We start from the raw sequence: 18,753 nt of genomic DNA, 5'->3' as shown, positions 1-18,753 counted from the left end.
AGAATGAGAGTCTAACGTTACAGGAGGGGGTGGAGGTGGGGGGTGGGGGGGTGATGAGCAAAAATCAGGAAAATGGAGAGAATGAAATGTGTGATTTTCAGGGGGTTGGATAGAGAAATGAGGACAAGAAAGTGAAAGAAATTCTTTTTTTCCCCTCTGCACACCATAAAAGGCCTTTCCTTCCTTCCTCTCCACATCTGTCTCTCTCCTTATTCCTCTCGTTCTCCTCCTAAAAAAAAAAAAAAAAAAAAATCACCAACCTTATACAATAAATCGTCGGCCCTGCAGCAAAGTATGCAGGTGTCAGCCACCTGCGTGGGCAGTTGGATAAAAAGGGGGCCTATTTATAACCAATCCATCACTGGTGCTGCTGTTGATGCTTCGGAACTACGGTTTACGTAATGTTGGACATCACTGGTTGAAGATATTCCCTCTGTGCCCTCGGTGCAGAGTGCCAAGTGCGATGCAGTGTTATGTAAAAGCAGTGCAACTGTCGACGCAGTTGTCCTCCATGAATTATGCAGTGCTTCCTGCGACAAGTCAGTAACAAACAGGCACAAATCTTCAGGTCTGTATTTATTCATCTGGAAGGTTTCTGGAACACTTCACAGCTTCTTATACGCACCATGATGTAAATGAACGCGCAGCTTCTGCTCGTGATGTGCAAACACTGTTGCAGATTACATTTTCTACTCATTATGTTGTTTTTAATGTAATTTCAAGGGAAAGCCCTGTATTTGTCAACCTGGGTCTTTTCTCAGTTATGACTATTGCTCATGATAACACTTAAAGCTGCATTAATCAATAGCTCTATATTAATAATGGGTCAGTTGATATGTAACGTGAAAGGGGTCCCTTGTAGTGATGAATCCAGAGAATAAACACCCGACTCTACAGTTCTCCTTAACTCTACGTAACATTTTGACCTCTTTTAGCTCTTTGTTTTGATTTTACAGTCTGTAATATTATGTTTCTAGAAGAAGGAGGCAGCTTTTTTTTTCAGCAAAAAAGCTCTAAAAACCCCACAGTCCGCTACCTGCCCATCGCCAAACAGCTGGCGGACAAAGTTAGTGCCCAGCTGGTGAACATAGTGAAGTATTTAGTAGCTAATGAGGAGCTGGTGGAGACCAAAACAGAGCTAGAATTAGAGCTAATATTGGACTTATCAGGTTAATGTTGCTTTATGTCTGGTGTGTGAATAGACAATTGTTTGATGACGCATTCGCCATATCAACTTTATAAGATGATAATATGCCAACGTTGCCTTGCTTGTTTTTATTCAGACAGGCTTTTGGTTAAGCTGTTTGGATGGTGGCTTATTTCCTCATCTGTGTTTTGGAACTTTTGTACATGTTGCAGCATTTTACAGTTTTCTAAAAAGCTTAAACTCAGAATGATCAGAAATCATCTTATCTTTGAGTTCAACTTGAAATGAAAGTACTGTAATCCCCTGGAAATCCAATCTGCTGTTGCAGCAAACTGCATTGAGGAACTGGCTACAGCAGGAGTTTCTCTTTATGCACAGTAGCAGTCGATGAAGACTGAACAATGTGTACCTTGTCGTTTCACAAGACACAAAGCATCTTCTCAAGTTTGCTGCTCTCTCTCTGTAATGTAAACAAGCTAAATAGAAGCCTCACATCAATGAAAGAAAACCCGGTAACACATAACTCCCCATAACTCTTCTTTCTAACTTATCATGAGAAAATTAATTTCTCTAGACGTGTCTAGGTCAGCTGTGAAAAACATGACTACATACTGTCTACTCAGCCACAGAGAGGCTGAGTGATCGATGAGCTCTAACAGTTAATGAGTTGTAAACGCCAAAGCGATCAAACGCTCAGTCTGTGTGTGTGTGTGTGTGTGTGTGTGTGTGAGTGCAGCACAGGCTGTGTGTTTACTTGAAAGAGTTAAGTTCGTTAGACCTCCGTTGCTTAATTCAGTCCTTTGTTCTCAAATATCACACACTCCACTTGTACCTTGACATACGCTCACAAACACGCTCTTCTGCACAAATGCACAATGCGTCTGACAGCCTGCTGTGCTCGATCATTAAGTCACGCACAAAGTCAGCAGCGCTTTTGTTTGCAGCTTTAATTTGATACTCATGTCCTCACACACACACACATACACACACACAAATACACACACACTAATGGATTTTTCTTGATTTTTCATCTAATTGACACTTTGGCTCTGTCCTTTCTTGTCTTTGTTACACACGATCACATTTGAAGCCATTTCCTTTTTTGTGTTCGTGCCATAGCATGAAGCTTAACGTCATAAACCTGCTATTAGTGGCCCCTGATAGTTTCCATTAACATATTTAATTATGATTATAGCTTAACAGAAACTCACATGAGCACATCATATGATTTTTATAAAATGACAAATGACAGGAATTTTCCCTGCTGTTCTACCCAGGTTGAATGTACTGAATGCGTTCCCCTTGCAGAAGGCAGATGTGATCAAATTATAGCTCTCATCTTGTCACTTTTTCACTCGGGGTTGAGAGAGGGTCAATCAAGATTAAAAGCTGTTAAGTCAAATTTGATGGATGGGAAGACGAGAAAGGTAGAAAACATTTATCCATTTTCTTGTTTTGTTTCTGTTTGACCGCCGCTAACTGCACCCTCAAAGAGCTGGATCAACATCTTGCTGACTCGGAGCGGATTCACAGTCTCGTGTCTTTGGACGTTGCCGGTCTTTGTAGTGAAGTGTCGTCTCCTCAGAGGTGTAGTGCTAATTAACAGCACCTTAGATCACAAATCTTGTTTAGTTTTCACCTCATGAGCCGTGTTAACAGGACAGGTGAAGAAGTTTGTGAGTGCTGTGGGTTTGATGTGGGGGGGCGTTATTTTGTTTTGTTATTCCATGCTTGCTTATTGGCTCTAGGGTTGGTTGGTCCACCTCTTTGGTGTAAACTATTTGATGGATTGCCATAAAGTTGCCTGCATTCATGTCCCCCAGAGGATTTTTTAGATTCATCTAACACCACCAGCAGGTTCACATTTGTGGCTTTTAGTGACACATCTCCATAACTATAAGATGGACTGCTGTGAGATCTGGCAAAAACATTCATATGCCCCCTCTGCCAGCCTCACAGAGCCACTAGCATGGCTGTACACTCTGGTCCTGCGTCAACAGTACACAGCATGCACAACAAAATCAGCAAAGTGGATGAATGTTATTAACGCTTTATTTTCTTCATCTTCAAGTTAGCCATCAGCCCGACCTCTCCTCCTCCTTCTGCCCTCCTCTTTCTTTCCATCTCTCTCTCTCACCGTCTTTGTATTTTTGTTGAAGTCTCCTTCTCTCCTTTTGTGGTTTAGTTTTGGATGAGAGGACCGGAGGTAATGGTGAGTCATGTTTGGATGTTCTGAACACATAAGAGGCTCACACAGACGCTCTGACTGGGTTCAAAACAACAAAACAGAAGAGTAACAGAACTCGGTGATCAACAGCAGAACATCCTTTTGTTGATCACATTCAGCGGCGGTGATGAGGAGACTACAGGACCTGATTGGACAGAATGGTGCAGCTTTATACAGCACAGTAGTGTTTGTTTTAACAGATTTATATATCTGTTACAAACAGTAGTGTTTGTTTTAACAGATTTATATATAGTAAATATGGCTCTAGGGGTCATACTCACTGATTGTGGCTTTGATTGTCTTGGGCAGCAGAACTAAGTTGTTATATTGATAAACAGGCCCACATTGATTCTGAAACCATATACTAGCTGTATGATTATAGAGTGGCAGTGTAGACAGTTAAAGTAGACATTAACTCTCAATAGAGGATCTCAACTTTGATCCCAACACTGGTCATGTATCCTACTGGAGTGTCCCTGAACATAGAGGAAGAGTTGCACTATGACTTTGTAAAAAATGGGTTGCACCACAAGTTAATGACAACATAGAGCTAAATTTACAATGTATAATCTCCCCTGAGCAGGCCTGAGTCCTTCCTTATTAGCTGGTGTCATGGAAAAATGGTTAGAAGGATGCAAAATACTAATGATAGAAGAGGTAGAAGATTTTTTTTTTCAGTATTTACACTAGGAGAACATTGTCTGTGACAGGCTTGAACGCCGTAACATTTCATATAACACTGTTGCACACGCTGAGTATTGTGTCGTACACTTGCTTGGATTAGAGTGAGTGAAAGCAAGTAAAACTTTATGCTGCTTTCACTTGAGATCAGAATTGCCGCTGGCACCACTTGGTTGCTTGTAACAGAAACTTGTAATTGTGTAGGTGTTGTCTTCGGCAGAATCTTTTTTGCCAAAATGGAAATTTTTCAGATGCTTGTAAATGTTTTATTATTTATGCTCGTATTAATGTGTGATACAGCCTTCCTCACCTTAGTTAAGACCATACAAGTATAACAGAAGGGATCAATAGATGGTCACTGAATTATTAACGAGGTAAAGGATAAACACATGTTGTATAATTTAACTAGTTCACTTTTCTAATCTTTTTAATAAAACAATAAAACTGTTGTTGGATTTTCATCACTAGTTAGTGGTGTCTTACCTGAATGCTGCACCAGGTAAAACATCACAAGTCATATCGGTAGTAGAGATGGTGAAACTGAACAAAGTGGTGAGCTTAGTGAGCTTAGGGAAGTAAATAGTTATAATGTATCATTTAGAGTTTGCACTCAAACTTAAATATAATATAACGACTAAATTTGAGGTAAATGTGAATGAAATCACGTAAAGTAAAATATGGATTTCTTAATGCACTGTTTTATATCCACTAATGTTGCACTTTGAATAACATCTACCTTTTACAGTGTGATTTGTATAGATTGTCTGCTTTTATAACTCAATATTTTTAGTCCTTTGTTTCTAATTTGCTTGTTTCCATCTTGGTTAATGGGCTGTAAAAACATCAGGGTCAATGCGGAAATTGGTCCAGGAAACTTTCTTTCAAAAAGTCTAATGCTTTGTATTTCATTAATGTATTATCTATAAACAAACCAAAGCAAAAAGAGTAAAAATGCCCCATACATAATTTTTTGCACTTGAAGAAACACCGTACATGCTGTTACTAATACTACGGCTGCTACACACACACACACATTTCCCACACATACAACCAGATACACACAGTTAATCGGTGCTGACCTCATATCACACAACTAATTTCAGTGACGCTAGTGATAGACTGCCGTCACTCTCGACTTCAGGAGACTTCGAAAAATGGGTTACCGCGGGAGACGAGCCAGTTGCCGTGGCAATATACTCTGCATACTCAAATCTATCCATCAGACATGAAGCAATGCTCTCAACAGGGAGTCCTCTCTCTCTCTCTCTCTCTCTCTCTCTCTCTGTTCACCTCCCACGGGAGAGAGTTAATACTGACCTGTTTACACCTGTTAGTGTAATGCAGCTCTGGTCACAGACCTGAGGCTAGCTTTCAGCCTGCACGGTGACTCACATATAGAAAAAAAAGAGTTGACGATAGGGAAAATTATCCCTCATCAGTTTAATCATAGTCAGTAAAAAAAAGAGATGCAGGTTCAGGGATTATATATATTTATATCTCTGTGATGGCTTTCTAGATCTAAAGACATAAGACAGTAAATAATGACTTTATTTGTTATGTAATGCAAAATTCATTCACATTTACCAACAACTGCTGACCTGACTGTCATTTTCCGTGCCCTCTAACCCTTTCAGTCAGTCAGTTTTTGTACTTCTGTTCTCAAATTTTGTACTTTTGTACTTCCACTTATCTCTCAGTCTCTTATTATCTCTTATTAAATGTATTGCACATTATCTTTTTTTCAGAAACTATTGAAAATGAACAAACATGTAATGTGTTAAAATTTCAGATGAATACAGTATGTAGAATATTTATATTTCTGCATGTACATAGAATTGTGTAGAATTTCTATTAGATTAAATATGTATATAGAAGACATAATATAAACCACATAAGATATCTCCATGACAACTGAGCTAACTCCAGCCTCTAAGGTAGGCTGTGAGATGCAGTTGAAAACTCCAGAAAAAGCTAGTAAGTAGACCTTGAGTTAAGTCTTTACAACCTCTATAGGACACAATCAAAACATTTGCACAGGTAGTTCAGATCACCATATAACAATCAAGGAGGAGCTACAACCGAGTTCAATAGCTTATTTTACTTGTAGGAAGACGACTGTTGATATGTTGATTGACACAAGATACGTTTAACCAGTGGTCTCTAATGTAGTTCCAAATATTTGCAGCCCATCACAGGTTTCCTTTCTGAATTGTTTCAATTTTTTTGGGACTGAAGATGCAAAACTATCAAGGATTTCACAAGAATAAAGCTAAGATGACAAATGTATGTGCCAAAATATGTTTTGTTGTCCTTTACTATCTTCTTAATCATCTCATGACCTCTAAGACTTATCTTATGACCTCATGTGGGGTCTAGAACCCCAGGTTGGAAAACACTTAAACTGTGAAGGGAAAGCTGGCATTTACTGGGACTGATGGGGTTTAACATCACCTCCTAGATATAATTGAAATTCTTTCTTAGTTCTAGTTCTGAGTACTTTTGTGCCTTTAGCTAATGATTGTGACATTTCCAACAGCACTTGAAGGCGACGTTCCTTCATCTCTCACATGTAATTCATTAACACTCCCTCAAATCAAAAATCCAGACTTCAAATCGTCTCCTGTCACCGTCAATCTGAGCCCACCAGAGTCCTGCAGTACCATCTTGATGTGGATTTGTTCGAATAGCCCCACACTTACCTAGCATTAGCTCAGTGCCCGAGGCTCAGCGAGCTGATAATGATTTATCCAGGCCTGTGGTGCTTAGGAAATAGGGCTCAGTCTTTAATCTTGGGGATGACTGACAGCTCAGATATTACTCTGTACTTTTTAATAACAGTCAGTGCGCCGCCACAAGAGACGGAGCGATGAACACATCGCTATCAGATGTTTGGATCATCTCCCTGCCCCTCCTGCTACCACACACACACACACACACACACTCAGGTAGTGTGTGTAGTATTTATAGTGTTTGTGCATCTGTCTGTATACACATAGTTTATTTCATTTGCCACAGAAATGACAGTAACAATAAAGATGCAACAAGAATTATTTTTTTTTTTTTGTCTATTTCAGAGTTCAGTTTTGTTGCATTTAATGATGTTTCAGGCTATCAAAGATATTTAAATGGAAGTTTATTAGTGTTGTGGATTGGGTGGGTGGCTTTGCTATGACAGATCAAGCCTTACTCATTTCTTTTCCCTCCTTTTTTGACATATAACCTCCAGCTCTGTATCTCCACTCTTTCATTTCTCTTCCTCCTGTTCTCCCCCGTCATTCAATCCTTCATTCTGTCACTCCCTTATTTCTCTAGCCACTTTCAAAAGCCTCTCATTTGCTTCTCAGAGTCTCTCTCTCTCTCTTTCTCTGCCTGTCACTCACCGTTCTACGCTTCCCGCCCGCCCCCTCACTTTCCCTCAGCCTCGCTCCCATTCGTCAACCTTTCTTCTGCTTTGCAGTTTTGCTGTTTCGCTACAGTATGCATCTTCATAACTCATTTGCCCTTCCACTTAAACTTTCCATTCAGTCAGATAGCCTCCTTCACCCTCTCTATCTCCTTTCTTTTTTTTTCTCCCTTGCACTCTTGCTCACACCCTCCCTCTCTCTCTCTCTCTCTCTCTCTCTCTCAGTATCTCACCATCCACCTTTGCAAAACCCCTCCTCCATCTATCCTCAACCTCTTTCCTCTGTTTTCTCTCTCTCTGTCTGTCCTGAAAACCGGTGGCGTTGACCAGCGGTGCAGCAAATATCTATTAACGAGCAATTAAACACCTGTCCTTCAATTCAGCGACATGTGTGGGGGGAAATGCCCTTTCTCTTGTCAAGCATGCATATATTTTTCTCGTTGCAGCTGCTTCTCCCCACGGTTTCCTCTGAAAACTGTCTCCATTTTATTTCTTTTTTGCCTTCTACCCATTTTTATCTTTTGCTGGATTTAGATATGAAAGGCTTCATTTACAACTGAAATACACTATTCACCACTAGGAAATTTAATCGTACCTCTGTAAAATGATCACAGGCAAGAGTGTAAAAAGAGAGTATTTAATTTCTATTCCGGTGTGAGCTGTTAAAAGAGCAAAGCTGTGTCTCAACTCACTATGAGGTACTAGTTCTAAGCAGACTAAACACACTTAAAACGTTTAATTTTTGTGCTGTTGATAGACTATTATCTCGTAATACGATGCAAAGAGGAAAAAGAAGAGCAGCGGCTACAAAACATTAATGCAAATTCCAGGTAGAGGTGAGACAGCTCCAGGAATATCTTAGAAAACAGACAAACACAAGAATATGAGTGTTAATTCTTTGGATAAACATTTAGCTTTTCATAGCTGTTCACAGTTTAAATAGCTTGATATCCCTCAACACATGTACAGTATTGACCCTTTACATGACAGATATTTGGAGAAGTCATAGCAGGAAATGCATATAGGTGTAACTAATAATGTTAATTAATGTTAATTATGCCTGCATTCCATTTAGGTGCATAATTTCCAGGGTCCTCGTGTTGTGCATGCTGGCTTACTGGCATACTGTAGCTTACTGGGATACCTGAATGGAACATGTTATTGTTAATATTATTAGCAACACCTGCACTTTTCCTTACAAATATCTGCTGTGAAAAAGCTCTGTTGCATTAGTGCAAAACAGTGAAGTACATTGATTTGTGGTATAATAACTGCAAAAACTGTACAATTTGTATATATGTACTATATGGTTACAATACCATATATGTGATATAGAATTAGGACATAGCACAACTGTATTTATCTAACATAATTTTTTGCATTTCCCCTTTTGTACAGAGTGGTGCGGCGAAGGTTTGCAAAAGCTGTGTCTTAATTCTGTAATGCATATTGATAATATGGATAATGTACAATATACACATTTTCCTAGTATATCGTTTTTTCTCTTAGTATACAACAATTAGTACATTATATAACAGGAAATAATGGGGTGAAAGATGTCAATCACATTGTCACATTGGCATTCCCACTGCCACCTTCACAGAGGGAAATACATATGTTTTTCCTTGATTTAATTATTTTTTTTATAATAGCAATTTTGTTGGAGCTTAATATTTGATTTAAATGAATAAATATTTTTCTAATACCTTTTTTTATTCTGAGCTTTTCCTGCAATTTTTCTTTATTTGTGCATTGCACTGTGCAATACTGTGTCTTTGACTGCTGGGCCTTCAGGACACATCAGCAGTGATGAATTTCACTTCATTATTTTTCTATAAGTAGATTTAGTGTTAAGGTACACTGAATAAAAGCTCCATTTCAGATCTATTTCTCTCCCATCAAACCCTGCTGCCTGTCTTCCACTTCCACTGATAGGTGGGTGGATGTACACAGTTGAAGGTTTTTGCCTCTTGCAGTTTATCAACTTGGAAGACTTCACACAGCTTTGCATCACTAAGTCGATCAATAAAATGAATGGTCGGTGCCTTTATTGGGAGGCATTCATAATAATGAGAGCCATCGATCTTAAACTATAAAGAGTGAGTAAAACAATCACATACATCGCTGTGCTGTGGTTGTTTGTCAAGAGATGAACACAACTTATCCAAATACCAATCAGCTTCTGGGCTGAGCTTGTTACATGTCGCAACTCGTGTGCGTATGTGTGTTTTTGCATACTAGTTACGCAATAAAAAAAGCAGGTATGCAGAGTGATGTAGAAGCTGCTTCGCCATCTGATTCTTAGACATTTACTGCATTTCAGCAATAGCAGGGCGCTGCGTTAACTGTGTACAGTACACACGGTTTGATTGTTGCTTAGTTTGAGCTGATATTGCCTTGGATGCCCAGGTAAGAAACACTCACACACACACACAAACAGACTGTAGGCTCAAGATTGGATAAATAATGAAGGTTAAAACAACACACAGAGGAAGACTATTGATTGTTTGCAGGGAAAGAAGAAGAGAAGTTTTCTCCCTGAGCTGAGTTTCTGCTGTGTTATCCATCCTTTAATTTAGCTGACAGCACATTACTGTTCTCATCAACTCATCTGATTTAAGGTTTTACTTCTCTCTCTTTACCTGAAATATATTTTTAAAAATCCTCCATTTATGTAACTTCTTCCTCCTCCTCTTCACTCTCGCACTTGTCGCAGATATCTCCGCGCTGCTTCTTTTAATGCTGCTTTTTCCTCTTTTTTTTCCCGTCTAGACACACACACACACACACACCTGCTGATTTGATTGCCTTGCTTATCAGCCGTACATTTTTCCCCCCCTTCGCTCTCCTGAAGGCCAAAGACACTCAGCCGCCCGAAACTGGGAGAGATGCTGGCGCTGGGGCTCTTTGTTGCCATAGCGACCGACAGGCTCACCTGTTGCCAATGGTTCTCATCTTTAAAAAAGAGTAGAAGCATAGGGAGCGTGATTAAGGGTTGCAAAAGAAATTCACGACAGGGCTAAGAGAGTCATACTGTACAGGAAGAAATGATTGTGTCTAACAAAAATATAACATTGTGACTTCATGGTGCATTCAAGGTGCAGTCATAAAGTATGAATTGTTTGTGTTAGCCCCACTTACTACTACTACATTGTTTTAAATATCTCCAGAATATCTCCTTGTGTAATTACTCTGACCAATAATGTGTAAAATGTATATTTTTGAAAATAACTGCAGCATAATTTATGTAATAACTCATAATGCAGACAAAATAAGCAGTTAAGAGCTGAGGACAAAGGTCGACAAACTATGCAAATATGATGTTTTTTTTTTTCAAGCCACTTTGTCCCATTTATCCCATAAAATGTTGAGGATTAGTCATAACTTGAGCTTGTGTAGGAAAGATTGACTGTTTCAGTCCATGTACCACTTGAGGATGAGTCATGTTCTCAAGCCACATTACCTGAAGACAGTTAATACGTCTGTTTGTAATTTTAAAGAGTATAACAGCAGGCAATATGTGACATTCACATGACAATTGCCATAAATACTTTCCATTCGAGGACCAAAGTTAATATTATTCCACTTTCCATCACTTTTATTCCTCCATAGTGAGAGGAGCTCAAGCATCTCTTGTTTTAATCAATGTTAATGATTCCAGTTAGTCACTCTTGCAGGGTTTTCTCAGAAAAAGCAGCTGAGTGACTTCCTCAGACTTCCATTTTCTTACAACAGTCTGTTTTGCGCCACACTGCCCGGCGTGCGTCGTCAGTTCACATCATGTAATTGTTGAGTATGTTGTATGTATGGACAGTCATGAACCGCTGGCCAGTTGGTGGTTTGTTAATTTTTAACAAGGGTGAATGGCCCATTGGAGCACCCTGCTACCCCCACACCAACAACCAATTAGGAGACTCTCTCGCAAGTTATGTCATCATGCAAGTCATTTGTGTAATCCCTTAACTTTGTTTTCTCTGAGCTAGTTAAGGGTAAATGCAAAATTCAGTGGAAAAAAAAACAACCCTTTGCTGCAAGAAGTCAACAAAACTATTACCATCTCTTGCTAGGCAGCAAAGTTACCGTCGATCAAACTACAAGTTAGCTAGCTAGCTTACATCTATACCTGAGTAACAGGAGCCGGTTTTCATGTGTTTTTAATTGTCTGGACAGGAATCAAATCCAAGCTAATTTCTTTTTCTTTTTGAAAAATAAGCAAAGGTCAATCCGTCCTCCTTTTCTTTTTGATGCCATTCTGGCCACAAATTTGCAAAGCTGACGATGATGCCTGCATTCCTGTGTGCCTCTGACCTCCTCCCGTCTTTCCACCACTTTCCCCCCTTGGAAGCCCTCACACACGTAGGAGGAGAGAGGGAGAGGGGAGGAGGGCTTCTTTGTGCCTTTTTTTTTTTTCAGAGGGTAGCCTAGTTTTTTGCCCCTTGAACTGATTTTTAGGGGCATTTACTAAATTCTGACATATAGTTCTTACATTATATTGTCAAACACCCAATTTGCGGCACAAAGATTTGTGAGAACAGCAAAAAAAAAAAAAAAAGAAAAAAGTTAATGAGCACTGTAGTGCACTTTTGCTCCGAGCTCTGTTAATTTCTGACCCGACCTCTGTCATGCTGCTGCTGCACTTTCTCTTTCCCCTTGCCTGCTGTTGTGCTTCTCTAAACAAGAGAGTAAGACACCCGCATCCCGAACCCACTTCTGTATGGCTACTATATATTAGGACTGCAGGATCATATAGGCCTAGCCTAATTCTTGATATTATAATTGTCATTATGATTTTGATTTAATTGAGCTGCTGTTAGGCTAAATACATATTTTGTGTAGACATATTTTACTGGATGTGGACATTAAGCATTAACATTTTGACGGTATAAACTTTACCTGGAATTATGTAACACACATTACCTGCTCCACTCCCAGATTACACCAAACATCAATAGTAAAAAGTATATCTGTAGTCATGTCTCCCCTAAAATGTTTTGTTACAGAGGTGGTTTACAAATCCGTCTGCTACTTCAGCACCACGGACAGCGCTGTGGATTTATCAATACACAGCACAAATGAACTCTGGACAATGAGCTGCTGTATTCAGACATGGACTCAACTGGACATTACACAGACTTTGTACTGTGGAGCCGGTAAAATCCGGTATTTCAGAGCCATGGTCGGGGCCATAGATTCTAACTTGCAGTGACAGTTTTGATTACGACTGTAGAGTGTGCATTTATATGAGTGTTTGTTTCTATTTGTTCAAGTGGCTTTGTGATTGTGAGACTTTTGAGAGTGTGTTTGTTTGTGTGTGAGATACTTAGTGGTGACATTGTTTACATGGCCTGGTTCACAATCTTAACACACAGTGACAGGAAACACAGAAAGAGAGAGAGAGAGAGAGAGAGAGAGATTGGGGCTCGACACAAACACACTTTAGTTTCAGCTATTTATAGTATGTAAGGGGACATGAAACGATCAACAAATGACTGGAAAACAGAATGAGATTTGGAGTAGCCTCTTGTGTCTGTGTTTGGGATATTTGTGTATTTTTACCCACTGCTAGATTATCATGCTTGGCATTAAAGTGTACTGTGTCAGTGGTTTTGCAGGTTTAAGGCCATAAACTGTAAATAATGCACTTTTAATCAGCTCTAACCATATTATTGTGTTTTAGAAATGTATGGATGTATTTTCTCTTCTGTTTCACACATTTATTAGTTTCCCTTTATTTCCCATACGGTATGAAAATCAATTAGTAGAACTTGCTCCAGTGTGTAGTCATCACAATAAACATCAAGCCTCATCATTTTTTTTTTCTGCCAGTTAAATTATGAATATGAGATAAGGCTGTGCAGACTTCTTAAATCAATCTGTCCATAGAGGATAAGGCTGGTGTTATTCTATTTTCTCTTTGTTGAGAAATCTTCCCCACCCTGACTGTGGCAACAAGTATACTGGTTTCCTGCTGAATCTTAAAAAAATGGGTCACAAATATATAGTATAATATGGCTTATTGTGTATATATAGTTTCACAAAAAGGTTCAGTCATGTCCTAAAACAGCAGAACACTGTAGTTTTTAGGAAATGTTATTGAAATAGGAGTAAATAGTGCATTTGTTGGTGACTATTTTCAGCTGTGAATTAACACATATTGCATTGGTGCTCATGATGATGAAGGAATATGTCACCCAGTGTGGCTCATTAATTTGGTTTTTAACAGTTTTTAGACAACAATGGAGGAATAAGATATATCAGGCTTTGAATACACAGATAATACTTGATACTCACTTTATACTATGACAAAAACATTGTTTTTTGTCTTCTCGTAAGATTTGTTGTCAGAAATACATGCAGTACTTGCTAATATATTGCATACTGTATGGAAATGAATGTAAACTGATGATTGTCTGGAACAGCAGGAAAAATACACTAAAAATATAAGCAAAAATGAAGCAGTTTTTTTTTTTTTTTCAACGAATCATTATATTATCAATCATTAAATCCAGGTCCTCTAATAACTGTCTTTCTGTCTCTCAGTGCTCAGTTTTTACCTCTACTAATCATCCAAACTCCATAAATTTGGCATTTAGTGTCATTCACACAGTGTAAGAGGTTTTATTTGTGAAACTATGAATAAACAGGAGAGAGGAGCTACAACCTGAATGTCACTGGAACTTAATGTTTGCTACAATCTTGTAGAAGATTTATCACTACAGGTTTGAAAGTGGAAACCGCTCTGGTGGAGCGCAATGCATAATAAAAGTAATTCTCCTATTTTGCATCGTGTAATATGAGTACATCTTTTTAACATGCAAGACAATTTTTATGACCTCAGGTGTAACGTGTTTGCAGATGAGCATACACAAACTGACAGACGAGAAGTCAAGCAGAGACACACACACACATAGATGCATCTACAATTACACACTTTTATTACTGAGAATCAAAAGAAGCTTTCACCGGCTTCTCTTTCACCCGACTGCACACAGACAGTGAGTGGGCTTCTGAAAGCATCCCCCTAAAAAAAAAAAAAAAAAAAAAAACAGTCTGTCCCGATGAGTTCATGCATTCATGCACAAGTTCAGACACACACATACACACTTTTACACCCAGACAGTGAAGGAGCAGAGGTCTAAAATCCAAGTCAGGAGTTTCTTTTATTTCTCCTTGGAGAAACAAACAGCTTCTCTACAGGGAAGCAGAAGATGTATTGCCTCTCTCTTATCTTCTTATTTGCAGCTTTGGTTGTTTTGCTGTATTTGTTTTCTTTAGCCTCTCTCTCTCTTTCTCTCTCTCTCTCTCTCTCTCTGTTCTGTTGTTTATTTAGCGTTTTGCTCCAAAATTATGTGTTTTGTTTGTGCAGGGAGTGTAAATTTCTGATCTGTCTTGTTTTTCTTTGGTAGAGTAAATTCATTAGTGTGTATGATGTGACAGGACCGTTTTATGCAAATCCAGCACATGTGCATATAGCTTATCTGTATCATTTAATGTTAATCAGTAAATGCATTTTTTGTGTGTGTTTGTCTTCTTCACAGACGACGGGCCGTACCAGCGAGACCCGCCTCCTCCTCCTCCTCCTCTCGGCTCTTCCTCCACATCAAACGCTCTGCTGGACGACCGCAGGAAGAGCCACATCCCAGAGGAGTTCGCAGGCCTCCTTCATGGGTCGTCCCCAGCTTGTGAAACCCCTGATACGCCTTACCATCTTTACAGCCCCAAACCTCGCAAATATGCCTCTCCGGACGTCCAGAGCAGCCTGCTGCAGACCCCGGAGTTCAGCATTGTGATCGGAGGAGGACCCACTCAGGTCTACCCCAGGACAGGGAGCGAGTCGTCGCCTCAGAGGACCACCAACGACGCCCAAAAGCCGCAGGTGGTGTACCGGACTATCTTCCACACCAGGGTCAACCAGGACCAGGCCCGACCCCGGAACCGCGAGCTGGTGGATTCACAACGCGGCTGGTCTACACTGGGCCGCCCACCCTCCTACTCCTCCTCTGGCCAAAACGGACAGCTACCAGAGCTACGGGGGATCCAGACAGGAAGTGCAACCAAGGACAGTTCATTGGGTGCTGGCTACGAAGAGAGGGCTTGCACCCTGGGGAGGATGAGGTCTATGCCCCGCAGTGTGTTGGACCTGCAGCTGTCCAAGTCTCTGTCCAAGTCTGATTCTAACCTAGTAGCCGTGTCTCCCATACAGGTATGTTGTTTCTCTCTGTTAAGATTTTATTATACAACATATAATATGTGCGTGGTTTAATTCCAGCCGCAGACCTTTTATTGCATGTCATACCCTTCTCTCTCTACCCATGTGTCTCTCTTTGCACTTTCAACTATCAAATAAAATAAATGTCAAAAGTAAAAATGTCAAAGAAAGACTAAATCTGTGTGCAATCAAAGCATCGACAAGAGCATGATTTATAAAATAAAGCCCAGCGAGGGGGAGTTAAAACTTTAACGCAGTCTTTTTTCTCTGACATGGACATCTCTTCTGAGACGTTTATGTAAGAGCCAAAGGATAACATAAAAAGTCTCTTTTGTTGAAAGTTTCTCTTTTCATAAAAGTTTATGTCAGCGCCAAGATCTTATCAGATATTGTAAATATTCAGTTGTATCAATTATGCAGTCATGGAGGTAGTTTGCATCTTGCTGTATCATGCAGTGTGACTTCAGAAACCAGTTTAGAAACCAGTCCAACCAATTAGATAACTCACTAATCTGGGCCACAGTGCTCCCCGTTGTGCAGCACATTTCATGAGACTTCTTTAATATATAGTAAATAAATCATAAAGCTAAGTACATAGTCTGTTTGATGAAAAATGTTTCATTATGGATCAAACTTTGATGAGCACTGAACGGACTTGGTTATTCTCTAAACAGTTTTTAGCACTCAGTTGTTGGCATTTTTAAGGTTGAAACGTTGCAACCTTTGTATCTAATTGTCTGTAATTTATTCATGCCTGAAAACGAAATGGTTGGTTTTTGTCTTGTCCAGGAGGAGCACAGTTGGGGGTCTGGATCTCGGGGCCAGGGGCCTGGAAGTCCGAGCCCAGGAGAAGGTGCCAGTCCAGGGGGAAGACTGGAGAGAACTCCCTCCTTCACTGCTGAGTGGGAAGAGGTAAGAGGAGGTTTTTTTCTTGCCTTTTACAGCTTATTACCAGACATTTAGGATGAATCTAGATATTCAAGAAGGAGAAAAGTGGCCAATTTTACAGATAGCAAGAGGTAAATGTGTCATCTTTTCACCAGTCAGGTTACTCAGTCAGTATACTGTGACACTACATGTATTTCTGGAATAATAATGATTAAAACCAGCATGCTTTTTAAAGTGAGCTGTTTCTGCAGGAGACTGTCGAAACCTCTGCACCCACAGCAAGAAACCTGCTTCAATTTTTCCTCCCTTTTGAAATGCACCCGGCTACTACGATGCAGAATGAACCCGAGTGCTAATTTAACATGCTCCAGCATTGATTTTCTTCTTGTAACCAGCACTGGAGCTGCAGGGAAGACTCAAGGAAGATATCAGAGAGAAAGCAGGTTCTGTTATGGAAGGTAGAGAGTGAAGGTCGAGGGTGCTGTGTGTTTTGGTCTTGGTGTGTTTATGCCCGGGGCTTATTCGATATTAAAGGGTCTCTGACACAGATGTGATCCATTGACTGGACACCACTGTTGGATCTCGCCCCTTTATAAACACTCGGGGTCACAGACACATTAGCTTCTGCTCACTGCTCATCGCTCACAGACAAAACACCCTTTTACAAACCGATGCTTACGCGTACATACACCCTCTCGCTAGCGTGTGTAAACAAAGAATCATTTTTCACACCGCTTCTTCGGAGGAAAACGTACAGTATGTCCCATCACACATAATTACGAGGATGACTTAATTAGTCTTTCTATTTTTAAAATAATGCTAATGCATGTCAGTGAAAGTACATTTATGCATGCCTGTCCACATTTGCATGTACACGTTCATTAATTCCTCAACGCAGCTCATAACTTGCTGATGGTGATGAATTACCATATGGAATTTCCCATAATTCTCAGCAATTAAGGTGACCTTTCCTGTTTAATTGCATACTACGGGGAGGATGAGATAAGATGGCTTCAGGGAAATTGCGGAGTGATGTATGGGGATTTCAGAGGAAAGAAATAACAAAGTTGCTCTATTTGCAGCATATGCTCAAGAAAGAGTTGCATTAATAGCAAGAGACGAGTCACAAGGGATGCCCCACAACAGTCAGTGATCTCAAGATATCTATACTCATTAGTACTGCTGGTTTAAAGAGGTAGCTCAGTGTATGTTACAAATTTGTGCTTTAATCTGGTTTTACCTTGAAAAAATTGCTGAAGTGTTGAGATTGTGGTTATTTGGGAGGTAATTAATAGCTTGTAGTTAAATGTTACTACTGTAGTCATTCAGAAAGACTTTTTGTTCCACAAAAGAGGTGTTTAATCTATGAAACTAAAGCTGGATACAAGATAATTGGGTTTATATTATTTTCAAAGTTTTGTCCATTTTTTTTCTATTAATGATAACATTGTACTTATAACTAAGATCTGAGAATATGAAGCTGTACAAAGAAGGAATTTGAGCGTTCAGACAATCAGACAAGTTTAAACAAACGCCCAGGTTTTCCTAATTTAGTTGGAGAAAACAAAGGCAAACAGGAAAATTATTACCCAACCGTCCCTTGTAAACATTCATCATAGTTTACAGACTAATTTTAACCTACCATACTTAGCAGAGTTGTCCCTGCACGCAGTTTTCTTCTGCAGTGATGGATTATTACTGAGATTTTGGGTGTGTTTCCCTTCGGTTATAACTCCGACTAAAACGGCAGAACTTATTTAAAAAAACGTCTGATCTTCCGACTGTTCGTGTTTCTTGCCCCGTCTGACTTCCTCGTTGCAATGTTACTGTCTTTCCAGATTTAAATTACTTTGTTGAGTGCAGTGTTATCATAATCAATAGAAATTATGGACAAAACTATGAAAATAGGCCCCAGCTATAAGAAACTATAACTAAAATGGTTGCTGTAAAGTAGCATCAATTATTTTTTTCCTTCCCACTTGGTAGTAGCATAAAAATAGTGTACGACATTGACATATTATCACCTTTTTATGGTCAATGTCCAGCAGACATCCAGTAGACAAAGAGCATAATCCACATTTGGAGTTATATTTGTGTCCCCCCGATAATGAATATAAGGCAAATATTCATTCCACCAAGTCCTGAGAAAAATATCTGCTAAATGCTCCACTACAGGATGTTTAGTCTGTCTGTCATCT

At 39.6% G+C, this 18,753-nt stretch overlaps 1 protein-coding gene across 4 annotated transcripts in view; it reads left to right on the top strand.

Moving 5' to 3' along the window:
• Positions 1–18,753, top strand: part of anks1b (ankyrin repeat and sterile alpha motif domain containing 1B) — a 236,775-nt gene that overhangs the window by 157,001 nt on the left and 61,021 nt on the right. For all 4 annotated transcript variants that reach the window (XM_042403120.1, XM_042403118.1, XM_042403116.1 and 1 more), the window contains exons 14-15: positions 14,997–15,661; positions 16,457–16,579. In XM_042403120.1, the coding sequence (XP_042259054.1) occupies positions 14,997–15,661; positions 16,457–16,579 (788 nt within the window). The remainder of the gene's footprint in view (positions 1–14,996; positions 15,662–16,456; positions 16,580–18,753) is intronic.

The sequence above is a fragment of the Thunnus maccoyii genome, chromosome 23 (assembly GCF_910596095.1).
Source record: "Thunnus maccoyii chromosome 23, fThuMac1.1, whole genome shotgun sequence".
NCBI lineage: Eukaryota > Metazoa > Chordata > Actinopteri > Scombriformes > Scombridae > Thunnus > Thunnus maccoyii.
This window is presented reverse-complemented; position numbering and strand designations above follow the sequence as displayed.